Raw genomic sequence first — 20431 nt, forward strand, 5'->3', positions numbered from 1 at the left:
CCTGTTTTCGGATCAAATGCAGAAATTTTTGGCTTAATTGCATAAATAGAGAACTCTTTGATGGATAATCCAAAAACCATCAGCTATTATATTCTTTCAAGATAAGACTTAGAATATCTAGGTATGTCATGCACATTAAGGCATGAACTGTCCCAGCGTTGAATTGAAGTAATAAAGACATGTATCATAGCGGAATTTTTCTCAGATATAAGACGTTTTGTTGCCGGTCAAAGCATAGCATGCATAGAATACATTATTTTCAAGGGAAGGTGTAAATTTTTATTTCATATCAGTCTTAATTATCTTATCAAAAAATTCTGCTCAAAGGTGCCATGATATACACCGAGTCTTATTTTCCCTATAGAAAAATTATAGCTAAGGAGAATTAGAATGCATACGCTTTAAGACACTTCTGTACAGGAGCATGATTGAGCTTGCAGTTCATATTTGGAACAGCACTTTGCAAGCACCTTTTTTCGAGGTTCGCTTTCCATGTAAAAGTCAATAGGTCAGACCCCTTAAGTGTTGCAGAGCCTAAAATACCATTGGTTCAAGTCACTGTTGCTGAAGCACTGGTAGCAGGACATGGCAGCTTGTGGCTCATTATTGCTGTTGTCACCACCATTTTGAAACTGCGATTAAAAACGTGGAGATAGTGTCAGAAAAATAAGACAAAACAGATATCATTTACCCTGTTTTTTCTGTTCTCTTTTAAACTTTTTGGATGCTCAAATTGTTGGTCTATTTATCAAGAAAAGTGGAAACTTGAATCAGTTCTAGTTACAAGATTAACCAAGTTTATCTGGCAAAAATGCTGAACTAACTCCTTCTCGATCAACACGAATGTTGTGCTTCTTCCTATTTCCACAAATGATACTTGTGTTCTCCTTTGCGGTACCCCTGCCACATGATGGAATTGATTAAGTATTCACACGAAGATCAAGGTTCTGAAATAGTACTGGGACTGCAAGGTCATTCTCTTTTCTTCAAACTGCAGATTCCCAAGATTCACAAGAAATGATGCATCAATTTCTGAGGAAGAACTATAGCTTTTTCAAAATAGCTCCTGGTAAGACATTTGCTCATCTATCACCTTTTTCATAACTGAGGTTCTTTCCCTTTTGACTTCTTTCAAGAGAATCATAGACTGCCTATGAAGGCTTCGTCATATTGTTTGCATGGTTCCTATGTCAATAGCACATTAAACCAAATAGAGCAGTTCACATGTAAAAGGTCCATGACACCTCAAACTGAGTCAAACTAGTGCCAGCCAAACAATATTTACCTTTTCAGCTTGGATTTTGTTATGTGCATTCTCCTTATTAATGGCAAAAAATAGTTGTTCAAGACTTGATGCTTTAATAACCTCTCACTAACTTCGGATACTCTCTCTCTCTCTCTCTCTCTTGGGTGCTGACAAGAGCAAACTGGATTTGGGAGCTGCAAATGTCTTGCACACATGTTAGTTGCTTAGCGTAAGGGGGGCTTGTGTTAAATCCATTGCTTGTGGTGTGCCACATTTGCATACATATCTGCGACATGGAATGCAAAGCCAATCAATCTCTTTCCTTTGAGGACCTAGCTGATCCTTCATTTTTCTTCTATATGAAGAACTAGAATGCATCAATAATAAATCCAACTGAATAAGTTCCGCCAAGATTATTTTAAATTCTTAAAGGGCTGCAAAAAACAAGTGAGATTCAGTTCTGTATCTTAAGCCACTTTTGCATTACTTTTTCCATGTTTTTCAATACAAGTGTCCATGTTGTTTATGTTATATTCATTTATCGAAGGCATGAAGTTTCTATTGTCTGTGAATATGAATGTATAGTTACTTCAGTTTGTGGTTAGCATGAGAGGTTACACAGTCAATGTATCTAACATACAATAATTTTCAAGAAGTAATAAACAATATGTATGATTGTGATGCTTCAATTTACATAAGATACTATAGCTCCAAGCCATATGCATTTTTAGATATAGTTCCTGCAGTCAGCAGTTAACCATACTAGATCTTGAAAATGTTCAGACTGTTGATTAAAGGAAGCAGAACTAAAGAAAGCTGAGGTCAAGATATAATAGACTTTATAATTTTTATGAAATCCTAACATACAAATGCAAAAAAAAGGAAAAAGAAAGAAAAAGTTGTTGGAAGAGATTTATAGTCCTTTTAAATATGATAGCCATACCTAATAAGGTTGTGGAGTTACACAAAGTCTACCACGTGGAGGTCGGATGGTCCCATTGATTTGTTCTTTATTACCCGCGGTTGATTATCTACAATTTCAAGTACCTGTAACACCATACTTTGACATTATGCAAACATCATAGCTTTCATATTTGCAAACACATACTTGTAAAATACCTGAGACATGATTCAGAAAAATCACAGTAAAGCTCAACATTGATTTCAATCGAGACAACATTGAATATAATGTAACATGCAATGGATGTAAAATCCAATTAGCATGAGAAAAGCTACGCATATCAAATTTTTTTTTTCATAAATCAGGCATCGTCTATGTAACATGACAACACTTAAGGGTGCAGCACCTGTGTCAGCACAGCTGGACGTGAGTGCAGGTGCAGCACATGGCTTGGAAATGGCAAAATGATATTTGTAGTTTTTTGGTCTATATTTTATCTTTCGTAATTTTTTAGTAATTCAAATTTTATGAATACAAGTAATGAATATATGTCTTTATGTGCTTAAAATATATCCCACAACTGCGTTTGCACCCATTTTGACATACTGCATATCATTATGTGGAGAGAATATGCAAATGAATACTGAACAAAATTTAGGCCACAAAACCAGAAACGATTGGATGTTGTCTAACATGCAACGGGCATACGATCCAGTTCACTAGCACAAAAATAGACAACATTGAACATTGTGGAACATTGGAGAAATAAGGGCATACTGCATGCTCATTTCGTGTGTGGTATGACCTACACATGCTGTCTGATCTTAATAACTCAGACGGCTCGTTTTGTTTTTTTTATTTTAAATTAAAGAAAAAACAATGCAACCGGGTGGAGGGCAACACCCCCTGGCCATGGCACCGGCGAGCCGGAGACACCCATTGGGGCCTCACTGGTGGCCTTGGACAGCCAGCAACGTCTCACTGGCAACTCCTTAGTTGTAAAAAAGCAGAGAGGGAGGCTGTTGCCTCCCCCTGATGTTGCTGAATGGCTCGACAGGGTGACACCGGCAGTACAAGCCACCGGTGAGCCAAGCTGTGGTATTGCTGGCACAGCAGATAGGAGGTGATGACATCTTGTCCCTCTTGAGAGAAGGATGACTGTCTCCCATGCGAAAAAAAAAAAAAGTGTGCTCAGATGCTCGCAAAGAGGCATGCCTCCTAAACTGGATGCTTGATGTGTGGGCAGGCACGCCTCCATGGAACATGCAATGGATGCAAAATCCAATTCATTAGTGCCGAAAAAGCTACAAACTTCAAACAAGTTTCTTCTTAAATCAGGGATCATTATGTCAAGAGAGAACATGCAAGTGAATAAAGAATACATTTTTATAGAACACAATCATTTATGCATGTAGTTATTTAAGTCTGGGGTTAAGGTTAGTCCTCAAACAACTTCATTAATCAATAAGATTGGGGTTCACCAGCCCCGCAGTACTTAAGGTGATCACAAGAACCACGTCTGGTAAGTAAGCATCCAGGCCCATTCATTATTCTGGACTTGACCCAATTGCAAGTATGCCCCATATACTATCAATCACCCTCCCCTCAATTTACACCTTGTACTCAAGTTGAGAAGCTAGAAAAGCATTCCTTAATCTGCGCTGAGTCTTCCCAAGTAAGGTGAAGGGGCTCCTTCACCTTGCCATTCTATGAGCCACTGTACCGAGGAGTGCCCCTTTTTTGCCCCTTTTTTACCATATGATGGCTGCACCCTCTAAATGGATCGCTGCTATTCGAACTCTCTGATCGGCTGAGACATTCTAACAATAAAAAAAACTGTTTAGCCTTGAATACCCAACTCATCAGGTTTTCGCCAAAAAACCTTGGGAAGTCGACCTTCGGTGGTTTAGTAAAGTATTTTCCCTCCCCAGTTCGTCTTTGGTTTTCAGGAAGCGTACCTGTATGTCCTCTATCGGGTATCGTGGTTGGGGTGCACAAGTTCTGATCGTCTGCCTTTAACCAACATACACCTTCACATGTTGGACCCTAGGTCCAAACATGAATTTGACTTCCACAAAAACTGTAATAACCTTATTCAAAAGTGATTTGACTGCCTACTAAGAGTGGATCCGTCATCTTCAATTTGCACCAAAAAAGGCTATGAACAATGACACTTGACGCTACGAAATGTGAACACCTTATGATTTCTAAAATGTTCAATATAGGACTATTCTCAAGTGTTTCTCCACTGCTGGGGTGCTATAATTGACCACCTGAAGGAATATGTGTTCTCGCATGAACTTTAGGTCGGTACCAAATTTGGCTATGATACAACTGCAATGACATGACAGCTGAACCCAAAGTAGCTCAATTGCTGGCAGATTCCAACCTATCTCATAGCTGACTTCGATTTGCATCTCAAAAGGGTATGACCAGTATAATTCGGAGTGTAGGACACAAGTATATAAACTCCTTAATATTTCTCAACCTGTTCAATATAAGAATGTTTTCAGATCCTCCCATCTTGTGGCATGTTACAATTTTACTGTGGTTGCCACAATCTAGGAACCTTACACCATCCAGTTAAAAAACTAACTCGAGTGTCATAGATCCCAATCTGCCCCACAGCTGGATTCCGTTCGTGCCCAACATGAATTCTATATGGAGCAAACTCAATAGGAAAAAAAGACATGTTCAACCATCTCTCAGTCACACGTTTTCAAATGTTATAAACCCATATCGTACAGCCATCATCAAAGAACATACAGGTTAGCAGGTTACTTGGAGGATTTCAAAGGATTATTTGACACAAACATTTTCTCATTACCTCTGGTGCCTTGTTTAGGACACCACTTGACATTCCCACATCGATTCGCCACACACTGTCATTATACTTACTGCAATTTAAATATTAAAAAATGAATATATAATCGAGCTGAAAATCACTAAGTTATAGAATAATTAGTATGTATTGTACAAGGCAAAGGCAAAACGCATACCAATTGGCTCCAGATAACTGAGGAGTATGACCAACGACTATTGTTTTGGCACCTATTGCATGCAACGTCTCTTGGACAATCACAGATATCTGGCAGAGAAAAAGGTCCCTACTAAGAAAATGTTATAAAGGTTCTCCGCAAACTTTCCAGGAAAACTCCACCTGAAGAACATCACCTGCTGACTGCTGTAGCCTATCTGCTCACTGTCTCTTGAATATAAACGGTTCCAAACAACACTGTCATAGCCTCTTGTAGCTACAAAAGGAATTTCAGAGTCCTCATGAGCAATTCCACTCATCCAACGAGATACTTCCTTGTTCATTCTCTCTATGCCATAGACAACTGCATATGTAAAATTTCCTTCAGAAAGATGTTCAATGCCATAGGAATTAAGTTATTAATACAATTTAATATGTGCACAACTGAAAAATTGAACCTTCAGATCTTCGTTACAGGCATGAAATATGATCTATTGGGAACATCAGATGCTACAAATGCTTTGAACCAACCATACTATCTTTTGTTTTCAACAATACGTAAGGAACATTCACCATATTCTCTATTTTTGTCCAACAACCAGTGAGATGCAATATAGCAGTCTGTTCTCTACTGCGATCCGGCTAGCTATTTTTGTGATCTGGCATCTACCTAATGGACAGGATAATGGTCAAGCAAGTCCACAACAAGGCTATACTACTTCTGTAGTTTGTCAGAAAATGTTAAAATGAATTCAGTAGTAATGCAAATAAATAAATAAATCACCAACACCACAGATATATCTTTTTTCGTATAAAAGAAAAATTACATGTGAAAAGTTTTCTTATTTTACCATGATGAGGAAGAAGACCACCATGGCAGAACACCCAGTCATCGATCTGGAGAACAACCGGGTGACGTGCCAGCTCACATGCTAATGGACCCCCTGGTTTGAGAAGAAAGGATCTTGCACTGACACCCTTCTGTCTCTGTTCTAGCATTCAGAAAAGTGTAAGGATAATGTTAAAACTTCCTAATTCTGTTAGCACTGTACTGTGACTCATCAACTATGCTGTTAAATACCCTTTATAAGCTTGTTCCATAAAAATGTAAAATAGCAGCTGGACTGAGTGTTCTAGTTAATGGTTGTGCATCAACAGTTATTACAGCATTCATCAAAGCCCATAATTGGAAGGAAAAACAATGAAGGAAAAGATGCAACATTCTGATTACAAAAAACCTGAACTAGGGTTCGTTTTTAACGCATAATGGTTTATGAATTCATTAAAAGTTACTATATTCAACGGAGAAGCTCATATGGGGATGGTTTGGAGTTAGCAGCTCGACTGCTTGTTTTTTACAGTTATCAAACAAGTTAAAGCTTCCCAGTCATACTGAGCATTAAATATGTTAAAGATATTATAAAATAATTAGTTGTTTTATATATAATTAATTTTTTCATGTCACTATCTTCTATCACCATAGTTTGCTTGGAACTCTAGCAAATACACTTCCAAGTTTGCTTAGCCATGCATTTCATTCCTCAGTAACAGGTCATTAAACCTGCAGGAGACCCATCCTTCATATGAGACTACAGGCAAACGACATATTCTAAGGGCTATTTTTCATATTCTTATGATGATTCTAGTTAAGCTTTTGCTTACATAAAAGTTATGAAAAAGCATGTGATGGTACTTCTATGTTTGATGTGCAATGTGCATGCACAGACCCAAACCCTGAGGACTGGTTTTATGAAGGTCATGTTGAAGACATAAGACAACATGCTCTCTCGCAACTAAGGGTCTCAGATGCTTTGCTTCTTTAAATATGAGAAAATATGTCTGCCATATCATGGTTAGAGTTTCCTAAAATAGGATCAACTTAGAACTTGATGCTCCAAGTATGGAGAATATCTAGATAGGTATGCAATAGATGCTGAGGTCCTTTCAGTTCGGCCAAGTTATAGGGAGTTTAATATAGATGGCATCTGCACTATGTGTCAAATAGCTCAGACACAAAAGGAATGGGCTGTCATGAAGAATGTTTAAGAAGTACCTAGTTCTTAGTTCTTACTTAAAGAATGTTTATGGAGTATTGCATTCTTATTTATGTGCTTTCCAAGATATATTGTAATGCAGGGTCTGTTTACCTTCTTGAATATGCCAAGGCCATCCAGTGCAAGTTTATGAATGGTTCTCAACTTCCTATGCGGTGATGTAGGATTATGGAACAATATAAAAGGTTCTAATGCCTTGTAGTTGGACTTAAAAAAAAGAAGACATTTTTCACGTTTTTATTAATATGAAAAAAAAATGTGCATCATAAATAATAGCATCTATGTGAAGGATTCATGTTTTAACAATATATGAAAAATCAACCAGTCTGGGATAAAGAGGAGCTTTTTGTGGACATAATGTATGTCTGACAACCGTTTGTTGGAGTCATGTCTCATCATTCAAGAGGGGTGGTCTTGTGGAGCAATTAGATGTTTTGCAGGCAGAAGTGCAATTGCAATGTATGTTGACAAATTAATTATGTCCAGATGCCTAGCTGGTATATTTGGAGCAGAATGCATTCTGCCATGCATGGAGATTGCAGATTTTATTACCGGTACCCAACTGCAGGAGATGGTGCTCAGCTTCAACAACATTTTGGGAGGGATGGCAGAGTTTATTCCACAGCTCAGATGGTTTGCTCATTACTAGGGCTTCTGAATCTCATAGATTTTTCGGACTTGGTCCAATAGTATGCACTTCTATTGGTTTCATGAAGAATATTGGCATTTGAATCACCAGAAAGGTCAACTTCCAAACTGAAATACAATAAGTTCAGCACATTTTGTAGTAGCATGCATATTAGAACATAAATATACTGATTCCAAGGACCGGCATTCCCATAAGGAGGAATAACTGCCACTAGGGTAACATGGAACTTCATGAAAATTCTGCTCTCTGAGATAACTGGAAAAATATCATTTTTGGGATCCCTGTGATATGGATGATTAAGTTGATTTTTCTCATTTCACAATTCTTAACAAATGAGTGTCTAGCTTTAATATTTCTTCATGAAATCTACGTTACCCTGAAGAGATGGTGAAATTAACTGTCACAATACTCTGATTGTGATGGCCTTAATCTCATAACTTGTTGCAGAAGAAACCTCTTTCTGGCTCTGAAATACTCCAACGACATGCTCTCACAAACCATACAACTTGCAATCTAGGCTGATGGATGCTAAAATAAATGCCGGTATCAGACACTTTATATGAGCATTAAGCACAACAGAGATTGACAGGTAGACATCTGGACACAGCTATACATTTATATGTATGTGTTTGTGCGTGCGTGGAAAACAATTTGGTAATTCCCTTCAATTTCATTGCAGACATGTTATTGCATAAGGTAAAACAAGCTTGAATTAATGAAAAGATTTTACTCAATCATAGAGAAGCATTCTACTGAACTGCTGAAAACACAAGAGAATGATAGCCAGATGATCCTGTGAAGGAAAGAAGTCCCAGAAAGTTGGCCAAACTGGCAATATATAGGTGAGGATTGGCATAGAAGAAGATAGAATAGCATTGTGTTGATGTTTTGCTATTAACTTGTTTCCACCGTTTACAAAGCTTTCTTACAAATAATGTTTCCCTTCATGATTTATGCAAGTTAAATTTGAGTGCTTTTTGGCTTCACCAACCTACACTTATTTCATATAATTAGCAACTTTAGAGGGAAATGAAATGAAAACTAGAAGGGAATATTTAGACTTTTTTAAGAAGAAAACAATTTTCTTTCTTGTATATTTTCATCTCTCCAGGAGATTTAACTCAGACAGTTTCTCTGCACAAGAAACACAAAAGCATAAAAATAGGTACAGATCACTCAAGTGGTTTAGTACCTTCATCAGGTCGAACGCACTCCAATGGCTTCTGGACTTTCTTCTCTTCTCTTTCCAAATCTCAGATGCCCTTGCCCATCCAATAAAAGCATTTTCCCACTTACTATCACAACCATCCAGATATTCCAAGAAGTCTATGCATTCATCAAATCCTTCTGGAGTAACATATCTAAAATCACCTTCAACATTCATTGATTCATGATTCCCATTTATCTGACAAAACAAAAATCACATTATTAAGATCGGGAAAACATAGGTGATTTTACAGCTGGAGCATACACCAAGTCTGCATGATGTGGGTGAGAAAAAATACATCGCTGCACCTGAGTCAGTTGCACATCGTGTGTGCCATGGGTTTGCTGTTAATAATTGATGATTATTATACTTTATGCTCTAATTCAAATGCATAATTTATTCTATGTTTGTACATATAAGCTTATTTTGCTTGCTTGTGTGTGTGTGTGTGTGTGTGTGTGTGTGTGTGTGTTATGTACATCGACTTGCTGGACCTGCATCCAAGTTCTTTGAAAAATCACAAACCCGCATACACACCTGACTGAACCTCACACCTGCACTCATGTGACATAGTGTCAAATGATGCAAAAACTTGCACATTTTCTCTTTCATGATGTCAAGATATAAGCATTTACTTTTTATTCAGAATGCATAATTCTACACTGTGATAACACACACACATTAACTATATACATAAACACACCCACACCCACACACACATATGTGACATACGTACGGGTACGAGTGCAGGTGCAGGTACAGGTATGGGTGCCGGTGCCGGTGCGGGTACGGATACGAACCATTTTCAAAAAACTTGGGTGCAGGGGTACGGCCGTGTGTGTGTGTATATATATATATATGTAATTACAAGAAAGAAATACTTAGAAAAAAAAAATATACATATATATATATATATATATATATATATATATATATATATATATATATATATATATATATATATATATATATATCAGCATAAACAAATAAACAACAAAGAAAATATATCAACAGTTCTTGCAGCAGTGTGTTTAAGAAACCTATGAAAAACTTTAAACATACGGACAACCGAGCAGCCCCCTATACAGTCAAATATGAACATCAGTCGAATTTTCACATCTAAAACATGGGTCAGCTTTGTGGAACTAGAATCCAAGCGCTAAATGCTGAATTGGAATGGCTCAGTTACAGAAAATATAGAAGACACCAAATACAGAAAATATAGGAACGGCTTAGCATTGTGGAGCGTGGTTGCATATCAATGTAAAAGAGAAAGGGCAGACAATATGATTTTCAAAGAAGAAAAAGAATATTAAAGATGACAAACTAGTAGAAGAAGAAAAACAAAATTACTACAAAGAACAACAATAAAAAGAAAAATAGTTGATGCAAGAAGGTCGCTGGAATTCTTCCTCAGCAAATAGCGGTGGAGAAGAGCAAAACAGAGCCCTCGCTGGAGTTCTGTCGAGAGCTCTGTGTTTTTGAAAAGAAATATGAAAAAAAAAACCCTAATTTTTGGACAAAAATGGACTCAGTTAACATTGATCGAGTCTGTTTTTAGACGGACACGGACTCGGGTACGTCGACCGTACCAGGACCGTGTCCGGCGGCATACCCATACCCATATCGGTGTCGCACCCGACTGGCGTCTAATCAATGGATCATCTAGAAACCTAGAAATCAACACATGTCAAACTAGAATCTAGGTACTGCAGCCATCTTATGTCAAAATTCAGTTAAAAGAATCACCTAGAGGACAAATTCACATTAGCTTTTCTTTGAAATTTGGTTAATGGTTCACTATTAGTCACAAAAGCAGCATATGAACCATGTCAAAATAGGATAATGTGGATCTGTTTTGACAAATTCATCAGGTGGAAAATAGGTAAAAGGTCAAAACCCTCAAGCTATGTCACACGGGTACGGGTACGATAAGGGTACGGGTACGGTACGCGGACACGACAATTTTCAAAATTTTAGGATACGCGGACACGGCGAATTTTATATTCTAAAAAATTAAAAATGATAATAAAATTAAAAAGAAAACATTAAATTAATAATTCACCCTTACAATCTCATAAGTTATAAGAAAGAAAGTCTCAGATTCTCAAACAAAACATTGTTCATCACCAATCTCATAAGTCATAAAAATGAAAGTCTCAAACAAAACAAAGAATGTCGGGTTAGTAAAGTGGTTCGGATCGGGTCTGACCCAGACCCGATCCAAAACGTATCCTGCCGTGTCCAAGTGTCGGAGTGTCGACACCGGTACATGGCCCATTTTGCCATGTCCATGTGACATAGCCCTCAAGAGTTAAGTTGAAGTATAGTTTTAAATAATCTACAATGCAAAGATGATAGCAACACTAAGCCATCTTTTTCTAAACAACTGGTCTAAAATTGAAGACATAAATTCAATTGTTTCCTGATTGGTAGCATTGCTTATGTAAAGAACAAGATCCCAATGCAGTAACATGCTAATTTTGCGATAACATTCTGTAGTTTTCCCTGGTTTGGACTGAAAAATTTTGAGTCATGATAGAAAAACTAAAGTTCATGTATGTGCAGCAGACAAACTAGAGACTACTTACCAACATCATCAGAAATGAAGTGGTTTGACTGTTGCATTTTCACAGTTTCACTATCATAAATAATGAATAGCAAGTGAGCATATGATACATTTTTGGCATAAGAAATTTTACAAAGAATATGGTGATCTTTTATATATTTACTATTGTTGTGTATGGATAGCAGTAATAAGCATGCAGAGTACAGAGATGTTAAATAGTACTCAGAGTAGCAATGGTTATCGGTACAACTTTTGTTTCAGAAACCATACCTGAAAGATGGCTCCTCCTTCTTGTTTTGCCTGAATACTTAGAGATCGCAACAATGACAAAATGGCAATTTCGTCTTCACCCCTATCTAAAACATCCCCAAGCTGAACAAGTACCTGAATGATGAAATATAAACACTTTAATATCAAGAACACAAAATTTTGATTTTATCATGAACACAAATGTTTAAATTTTGTTATGCACATAATCTAACCTACCTAACAAATTGTAGTTGAAGAAAAGATAGTGTGGAATTTTTATCTTGTTTCCCAAAGAGAATTTCTGTATAACCAAAATGAATAATGTGCTGATTATCAAGTGAAAATGATGTATGATGGACAAATTTTAGTGACATTGGATGGATAACAAGATTCTTGAGCCAATCACATAACCAACCATTTATTTTGTAAGAGCTCAGAAGAACAAATAGGAGATCCAACAAATATTTAGTTTATGTGAACAAAGAATTGAAACTACAAATGCTTCATCTAATTTCAATAATTTAGGCTTAATCATGCCAATGAATATACGAATGTCTATAGCTTATACATTCTCATAAAATATAGTTATCCCAAAAGCATCAAATTTGAAACTGTCTAAAGAGTTTATTCAGTGCCTGGAGAAGTAAATAATATAATGGCCTAAAAATGCACAAATAAAAGGATCTATACCATTTAGTTAGGATAGAAAGTCTCAAAAACAGGAGAGTAAAAATTATAGTATGTGAAAGTACATGTTTGATATTAAATATGGTGCCAGTAGTTCCTTTTTTACATGGTGTCCAGCCAATATATGTCTGTGATTTTTAGATCAGATTCATTTCATGACAACATGATGAACATTAAGCATGTTTTTGCTGTTGCTAGCACTCTAACATTGACAATGTGATAGTTAATCTGGGATTTAAAAGAAATTTCATATCAAAAGCTTGCACTAACATTTGAAATTAGTCAATTGGATTGCAAAAGAACTTGTGGCGGAATAGAATTTCTGGAAGGGCGAAAGAAACATTAATTTTGTAGCTCATCATGCATTTAGGATGGTTATAAAATGGGGCCATTTTAGTCAACTGCATGAGAGCCATAGAAAGTCATGTCATTTGCGACTCATGGTTTAAGTAATTTTTGAACAAATATCTCCAGGAAAATAGGAGAAGAAATATAAAATAAACAATTATATATCTTAGGGACAGTCATGTGCTCCCAATGCAACCCCATTGATTTGATTTGATCCATAACTTCATAGGAAGGAGAAAATATTCAACAGGATGCAATTTTTCACTATGAATGAATGCTGCTATGTAAATTGACAAGAAATTTAGGTTTTAAAAACAGAAATTATTTAGATGACTCTCTAATTAAGAAAATGCATAAATGTCTCTTCTCTCTCTCTCTCTCTCTCTCTTGGGTTACCTCTAAAGAGTGGGGGTCGCACAATGTTTCAAGGTAAAGGAGCATTAAAAGATATTTAAGTTTCCAAAAAATTGATTGGTAAGATCACTTCAATGCATGAAGGTCTCTCCCCTAATGTACTATAAGGACATTTGTATCTAAAAAAGATAGAAAAGATAATCAAATAAGCAAGTAAAGAAGTACGAAAAAGATCTAAAAAGTTTTATAAAAAGGGAAAAGATTGAGCTCAGTCGAAGTTGACTTAGGCCAAAACTACACATTGAAGTGCAGAAAATGTGTTGATTGCACCCAACATCACTTTGACCATGCCCATGCCATGTTTCGTGTCCATATCCATGTCCTGCCATGTCAATAAGGTGCACCTGCCATTTAGGGGTGTCTGTTTTGACATAAGATTTGTTATTAACACATTTATTCAAGGGTACCATGAGCTTTAAAATTTAGAACTTGCACAAACATTTCAATCAGTGAAGCTTATATGAAGCCCAATATGATCCACAGCATGAAAGGTGGCATTTAGAACTTCAATGAAAATAATTTGAAGACCTTTACCGTTTCTCCGCCAATCCACAAATTGTTATCAGCTGGATCCAAAACTCCAGCCATTTCAAGAGCAGATCTTGCTTGTGCAATATCACCATGCAAGTCACCAACTAAACTTGAAAAGCAAAAATGATGCTTTAGTAGGGCAAAGATTAACCATATTAATGAACTAACCAGTGAAGAACCCAAAAGCTATTCAAAAATGACAAAGTTTAAACACATATATGTGATACTTGCAAAAAGCCACAGCTGGATTTTCAGGATGTGCATTCTATCAGCAGGCATGACTTCAGGACATGAAATGTTTAATATGAATAACATCTACTTTCATAAATGCAGTCTGCAGTCTCAAAGCATTATTGTTAGATCTGGTTACACCCTCTTTGAGGTTGTCAATACCACAGAGTTTATGGAGTTCTTAGCAACAGTAGATGGTGCATTTAGCCATGACTTTTAAATATTTAGCCATCTGGCAGCCGGCAGATTTCAATTTTACTGTATATGTATAAAACACGTACTTATCTTATAAGATGCTACAAACCTATAAAACACATGTTTATCTTAGAAAATGCTTGACTTGATTCCTACAGGTGGAGAGAACAAGCTCAGTAGATGAATATACTGAGAAGCTATGATATCTTACAGGTTGTACAACAAGTACATGAGATTTGGCAAAAGCATCATTATAGAGAAGCCAGGTATTAGGCGTCATGCCAACACGGGCATACAATGTATTGTTATTATTTTAATTGTTGAATTTTCCGATGACTTATAATTATTTTGTGAAATCATGGAAAAATGTGCTCATATTTTCTGCAAAATGGTTTTGTAAATTTCCAAGTGGATTCTGAAGTATGATTCTCCATGCATGCTGTTTTCACATGGCTTTCAGGTCAAGTTTGTACAATAGAAATATCAAAAAGCAGACAACCAAATCTGTTGAAATTTATCACCCAAAGACCTAGAAATTAAAAAGAAAACAGGTTCTATGTCACATAAGACAGATCCATTGATAAAAAATGTACTTTATCCACTTACCTAGCAGTTGTATTGGAAAAATGTATAGGTCGAATCTGCAGCAGCATCTAGATAATTTGTTCTAGGTTTCATTTTTCTCCGTTTCTTCATAAGGCCAATAATTGAATGTTCGGAGAGAAAATGGTAAAGCTGAAATTTATCAGACAGTTTGCGGAAAGCAACTGTTTCTTGGGACAAGCTGGAACTTGGAGACTTGCAAGCTTAGGAAGGCAAAATCCCAAGAAAGAGTTTGGGATGCAAAATGGTAAGGCACAAGCCTAATTGTTGCTTCTCGGTAGATGTTCGTTGGGTTCCACTTGTAAAGATTTGCCATTGGACCATCAATCCAAGCCACATCGAACCTGTCAAACTACTGTGCCAAACTAATTGTAGGAACTCAAAACTATGAAATAAACAAATTTTGTGACGAAAGTTGTTAACTCTATTTCTGAGTTGAGACAGAAATCAGATTATTGTTGGTGCTGAAACTGAATTCCTTCCACATCCATTTCGCAGTTCACTTAGGCGTTAGTTAACACCTTTGAGGTATGCATCAGGCAGTTCCAGTGTTTGAATGTTGCATCTAGCCTATCAAAATTTCCAGTTTCCACAAGTTGGTGGCCATGCCATTCTTTGAATATGGTTGCTTAGCAAGAAGCTCAATCGTCTGTATCTGTTCCACACCAATTTCACTTTTTCTCAAAGAGTTCAACTCAGAACCCATTAGTCAACCCCCCTCCGTTTTTTTTGAAATCCAAATTTTATATGTTTCCTCAGGATTCATGAAAGAAACTACCATTAGGTGCTTCTAACTAAAAGTTCCGAAACGTTCAGATAGATACCTGGCATCAATGCTTCCATGTCCTATTAGGTGGGATATGCAAATAACAATATCCTACGACAAATTCCTTGGAAGAAATATGAAAAATAATTGGCATCTCACAAAGATATATACAGAGAGACCTCACAAAGATATACACACACACACACACACACACACACACACAGAGAGAGAGAGAGAGAGAGAGAAACCTGCAACGATTCGACGTCCAGGCGCAGATACAAACGTAGGGGGACATCCTTGAACGACGATGGGCTTGAGGCTGTCTCTTCTCCCACTCAGGCCTCCCTCTTTCTGCGGTTGAGCAGGTACGGACAAGCAACCAATCGACAGCAACGCCATGGCTTTGATGGCCATTATCGGATGGTGGCACCGCAGGAGGGGGTGGTTTCAGACAACTCAAGCGATGTGACGAACAAAGTTCAACGGCGAAATTGGGCACAGCCCATTACCCAGCAGCAACCAATTGCAACTCTACGCACTAAGCAGAGAAGTACTATCCTTAAGATCTAGAGAGAAAGAGAGATAGAGTAGAGGACAGATTCCTCCCTTTAGTCCCTTGGTAAGTTAGTAGCAGATTCTTGCTCCCCCAGATATTGGGCAATCATTAGATGCACGGTGGAAAGTGTTAATTAAAGGTAGGAGGGGAAAGGAAATGCAGGATAAAACGATCTTATCATTTGAATATCTCAGTGGAGGGTCGTCAGGCGCGCGTAAGCGTCCATGCATTTTTGCTTCCGGTGGCGTGAGGTGGGGACAACTTGAAACTCGACCAATCGTTGTGCCTGCAAGCGGGCTCCACACAATGAGATTGTTTGATATCTCTCATCAGAGGGCTAGCAACCGGGCATCTTAGTTCCGGCAATTCATGTTTCCATGTGATGTATGGAATGCACACGAGGGAAGTGCTTATGTCTGGATTGCATACTCAGAAAACAGCCCGTGCCATTTAAAGCAAGAAGGCGAGCACCGAAGCCCATGCCCTTTCTTGCCCAGGGTCCAAAGTGGGGTGAACAACCCTCGAACTCGGCTCGCTAAAGCTCGGCTTGTGAACGAATTCGAGCCGAGTCATTTGTTTAACAAGTCGAGCTCGAGTTCATGAGTCGACTCATTCAAATAATCGAGTTGAGTTTGAGCTCAACACATCACTGCCAAGTCGAGCTCGAACCTTAATCGAGTTTTTTGAGCCTTAATCAACTCGATATATTCAAACAAGTTTACGAGTTTGTCGAGCCTTAATCGAGTCGAGCTCGAACTAAACATGTAATAATGAATATCAATTCTATTCAAACGAGTTTGTCGAGCCTTAATCGAGTTGAGCTTGAGCTCAACACGTAACGATGAATATCAATTTTATTCAAAACAAGTTTGTCAAGCCTTAATCGAGTCGAGCTTGAGCTCAATACGTAACTGCTGAGTCGAGCTCGAGCTACTTCCTTTAAGCTATTCTCGAGCTCGAGCTGAGTCAAGTTCGAGGTTTCATTAGTTGAGCCGATCTTGAGCTAACTGAACTCAGGCTCAACTCGGCTCGTGTTCACCCCTAGTCCAAAGTTATTTTGGTGCTAGGGTTGGCGTTCACACACACAAAACAAGAAGCAATTACATCCATCAAATAAAGGACCAGCCACCTACTGGCCTCACCTGAGCCAGTGCAACATTTTGAAAGCACTGGCGTCCTTGGGTCACACCGCATGCAAACAGGTACACAAGGACGCCAGGAAAGGGGAAACACTTTTCAAGCATCGATCACCGAGTGCATTGGAAGAAGAATTTGAAGTAATTGGACAAAAATGGTCTAATTACATTTTAGCAACAATTTTGATATTGCTGATGGCTCAAACGATAGGCAAACACTCCTTAAGGCTGTCCGCATATAAATTGTGGATGGCTTGTAAGCTTTGAGTTTTTTTTTCGCAATATTTTTAATGGAAATAAGATGTTGCTTCACCTTGAAACTGTTGGGTTATGGCCATAAACCTACCCACGATCACTACTAGTTGAGAGAGCCCAGTCACTATCACAGGCTTACTTTCTTCAGCCCATGCAGCACGACAGTCACTATATGTTGTAGGCCTTAGAGGGCAAAAGAGTCCGTAGATGACTAGAAAGCAACGAGTGCGTGCAGAAATCAAAGAGCACAAGGAAGTGGAGGGAGGTACTTACAATAAGCATAGATTGCATTCATCACAAGGGAAATGTAAATAAGGAGGTTTGGAAATGGCTAAGGAGATATTACAAAATGCAAATGAGAGGCCGTGCATAGATCATTGGAGCATGCAGTTGAGATTCTTTACATCTTTTGATGAATTAGTAACAATCTTTTTGTATAGTGAGTTAATAATATCTTACTCGAGTTATTTGCTTGGTGAGGGTTTGGTAACCAACATGGCCCCCACAGTCTCCTCGATGACTTCCTTTGCCTCATCTTCATCAAGGCACCGAAAGCATTCAGTACTAAACCCACGCCTGTGCAACACTCTTGCAAGAATAAAGTACCTTGCTGACATACGTTGTGCTTTTTATTCATTTTTGGGTATGCTACCAAGACGTATTTCTCAATTGGATATGATGGATATGCTTTACCATTTTAAAAGCGGGATGTTCTAATCTTCCAATCTCAAAATAAAGGATTGCTTCGTTTGTTCAAGAGGAGATAATTGATCCTAAACTTGTGAGGCCATCCGTAATAGGGGTTGCTTTCACTTTTATGTGAGCTAACTGTACTTCTTCAAGCTGACAGATCAAGGTGGTGGTGATCTCTTGATATGATACCAACTTTTCATCTTTGACTTGCCATTCTCCATTCACTTGATTGATGACAAACTGAGAGTCGCTGAAGGCAAACACTTTTTTTACTTAGAAACTTAATAAAGAACGAAGTCCTTCTATTAAGGCTTCATATTCAGCCATGCTATGCGTACATGGAAAGTCGAGTTTCAAATAGTATGAGATCATTTTATCTTCCGTTATGATAAGTAGAATGCCTATAATTTCTCCCATTATGTTTCTGGATCCATCAAAGTACATCTTTCATATCAGAACCGTTTCTAATCTTAGTACATGTTCGTCTGTAAGCTCATTGTTCATTCTGATTTTCTCATACTGGGGAAAGTCAACTAACTGATCTGCAATTGTTTGTCCTTTGAATGACTTCTGGGACACATATTCAAGATCATGTTGCTTTAGCAAAACTTGCCGTTTGTCTGTGTCCATTAAGGAAGGGTTGTTCTAAGATATATTTAAGAGGATTTAGCTTGGAGTATTGTCTTGATCTCGTAAGCTAATAAATAATATATCAGCTTCTGACACATCCAAACCAATGTTAGAAAAAAAATTTTCATTAGAGAGTACTTCTTTTAATACTGGACAAAAGTCTTGCTGATATAATAAATTGCATGCTTGATGCGACTTCCTTTCTTATATTGTGCCAAAAAGCCGCCACATGCTAACTCATTCACTATGATGTAAAGCAGCAATGGTCTACCCAACACTGAGGGTTTTAGGATTGGTAGATTTAAAATGTATTTCTTGATCCTTTCAAACAACTATTGACACTCAAAACTCCTTCTAAACTTGACACATTTCCTCAGTAGTTGGTTGAATGGTTCGCATCTCATGGCTAAATTGAAAATGAATCGATTGATGAACTGGATTTGACATTGCAAACTTCGTAGTTCCTTGATGTTGTTAGGTGGTGGCATATCGATGATCGCTTTGGCTTTGTCAAGATCCATCTTGATCTCCCTTTTATTGACCATGAAACCCAAAAGTTACCTGATTCAATCCCAAACACACGTTTTTGAGTATTCAAACAAAACATGCATTGTAAGAGTCTCTCAAACACCTAGGCAAGGGTTTCAATGTGATATTCTCTTGCTTTAAATTTAATTAATATGTTCATCGATGATACTATGCATTATAGTGGTCATGACTCTTTGATAAGTTTCTCTAGCATTCTTTAACCCAAAAGGCATTAACATGTAGATATTATCATAAGATGTTCTTTACATCATCGTCCAAGTTAATAAGATGACTATGCCACATGTATTTAGCGATGGAGGAAGTGATTTAAATATTTGTTCTGATCTCACGACAAAAGCTTTGGGATTTTGTGAAGACAAATATCGTCCTGATGATACCAAGATCTATGGATATGATGGCCGAAGCATAAATAGCAAATGTACCCTCAACATGGATGTGATCATCGAATGCACCAGTCATTGCATTACATTCTATGTAGTGGACGTACCACCATCATATAACTTGCTCTTCGGATGGCCTTGAATTCACGAAGTATGAGGAATATAATAAACAAGACAGAAAGTTCATCCAAAAAATCTGCCATAATTTCAAAGATTGTTCTCTTACGAGGCGATCATGATGAGTCATCAGATGACTCCTCAAACGAGAATCCATGCTACTTGGATGATGTCATCCCCTTGGAAGAACGTACGATTGAGGAAGACTAGATTTGGGTGTCTAAGAACCAGTCAATTATTTTTTCAAAAAAGACCTCTCAAAATGGGGATATTATCATAAAAATGCTCTTTACATTGTCGTCCAAGTTAATAAGATGAATGTGTCACATGTATTGATCGATGGATAAAGTGATTTAAATATTTGTCCTAATCTCATGGCCAAGCTTTGAGATTTTGTGAAGACCAATATTGCCTTGATGATACCAAGGTCTATGGATACGATGGCTGAAGCATGAATAGCAAAGGTACCCTCAACATGGATATGATCA

General features: G+C 37.6%; 1 protein-coding gene across 13 annotated transcripts; it reads right to left on the minus strand.

Annotated features, from left to right (window-relative positions):
- Window positions 1-239: 239 nt before the first annotated feature.
- On the minus strand, window positions 240-16363 carry LOC116254049 (shewanella-like protein phosphatase 1). Of its 13 annotated transcripts, none has more exons than XM_031629091.2 (11): window positions 15876-16361; window positions 13830-13936; window positions 11874-11987; window positions 9020-9232; window positions 5976-6111; window positions 5322-5488; window positions 5147-5235; window positions 4975-5044; window positions 2190-2293; window positions 785-1532; window positions 240-632 (listed from the first exon to the last, which is right to left on the minus strand). In XM_031629091.2, the coding sequence occupies exons 1-9, from the start codon at window positions 16039-16041 to the stop codon at window positions 2207-2209; spliced, it is 1149 nt and encodes a 382-aa protein (XP_031484951.1). In that variant the 5' UTR covers window positions 16042-16361; the 3' UTR covers window positions 240-632; window positions 785-1532; window positions 2190-2206. The 13 variants fall into 13 exon arrangements, with proteins under 13 accessions (XP_031484951.1, XP_031484957.1, XP_031484945.1 ...); XM_031629085.2 differs by having other exon boundaries at window positions 241-632; window positions 794-1532; XM_050077790.1 differs by having other exon boundaries at window positions 243-632; window positions 794-900; window positions 13830-13941; window positions 15876-16363.
- Window positions 16364-20431: the final 4068 nt, after the last annotated feature.

The sequence above is a fragment of the Nymphaea colorata genome, chromosome 5 (genome assembly GCF_008831285.2).
Source record: "Nymphaea colorata isolate Beijing-Zhang1983 chromosome 5, ASM883128v2, whole genome shotgun sequence".
NCBI lineage: Eukaryota > Viridiplantae > Streptophyta > Magnoliopsida > Nymphaeales > Nymphaeaceae > Nymphaea > Nymphaea colorata.

Excerpts from the sequence above, each read along its gene's own strand:
- LOC116254049 (XM_031629091.2), bottom strand. The coding sequence starts at position 16,041 with ATGGCCATCAAAGCCATGGCGTTGCTGTCGATTGGTTGCTTGTCCGTA. Across the intron at positions 5,045-5,146 it reads CAGTTATCTGGAGCCAATTG|TAAGTATAATGACAGTGTGT; the intron begins GTATGCGTTTTG and ends TTTAAATTGCAG. Across the intron at positions 2,294-4,974 it reads TCCTAAACAAGGCACCAGAG|GTACTTGAAATTGTAGATAA; the intron begins GTAATGAGAAAA and ends ATGGTGTTACAG.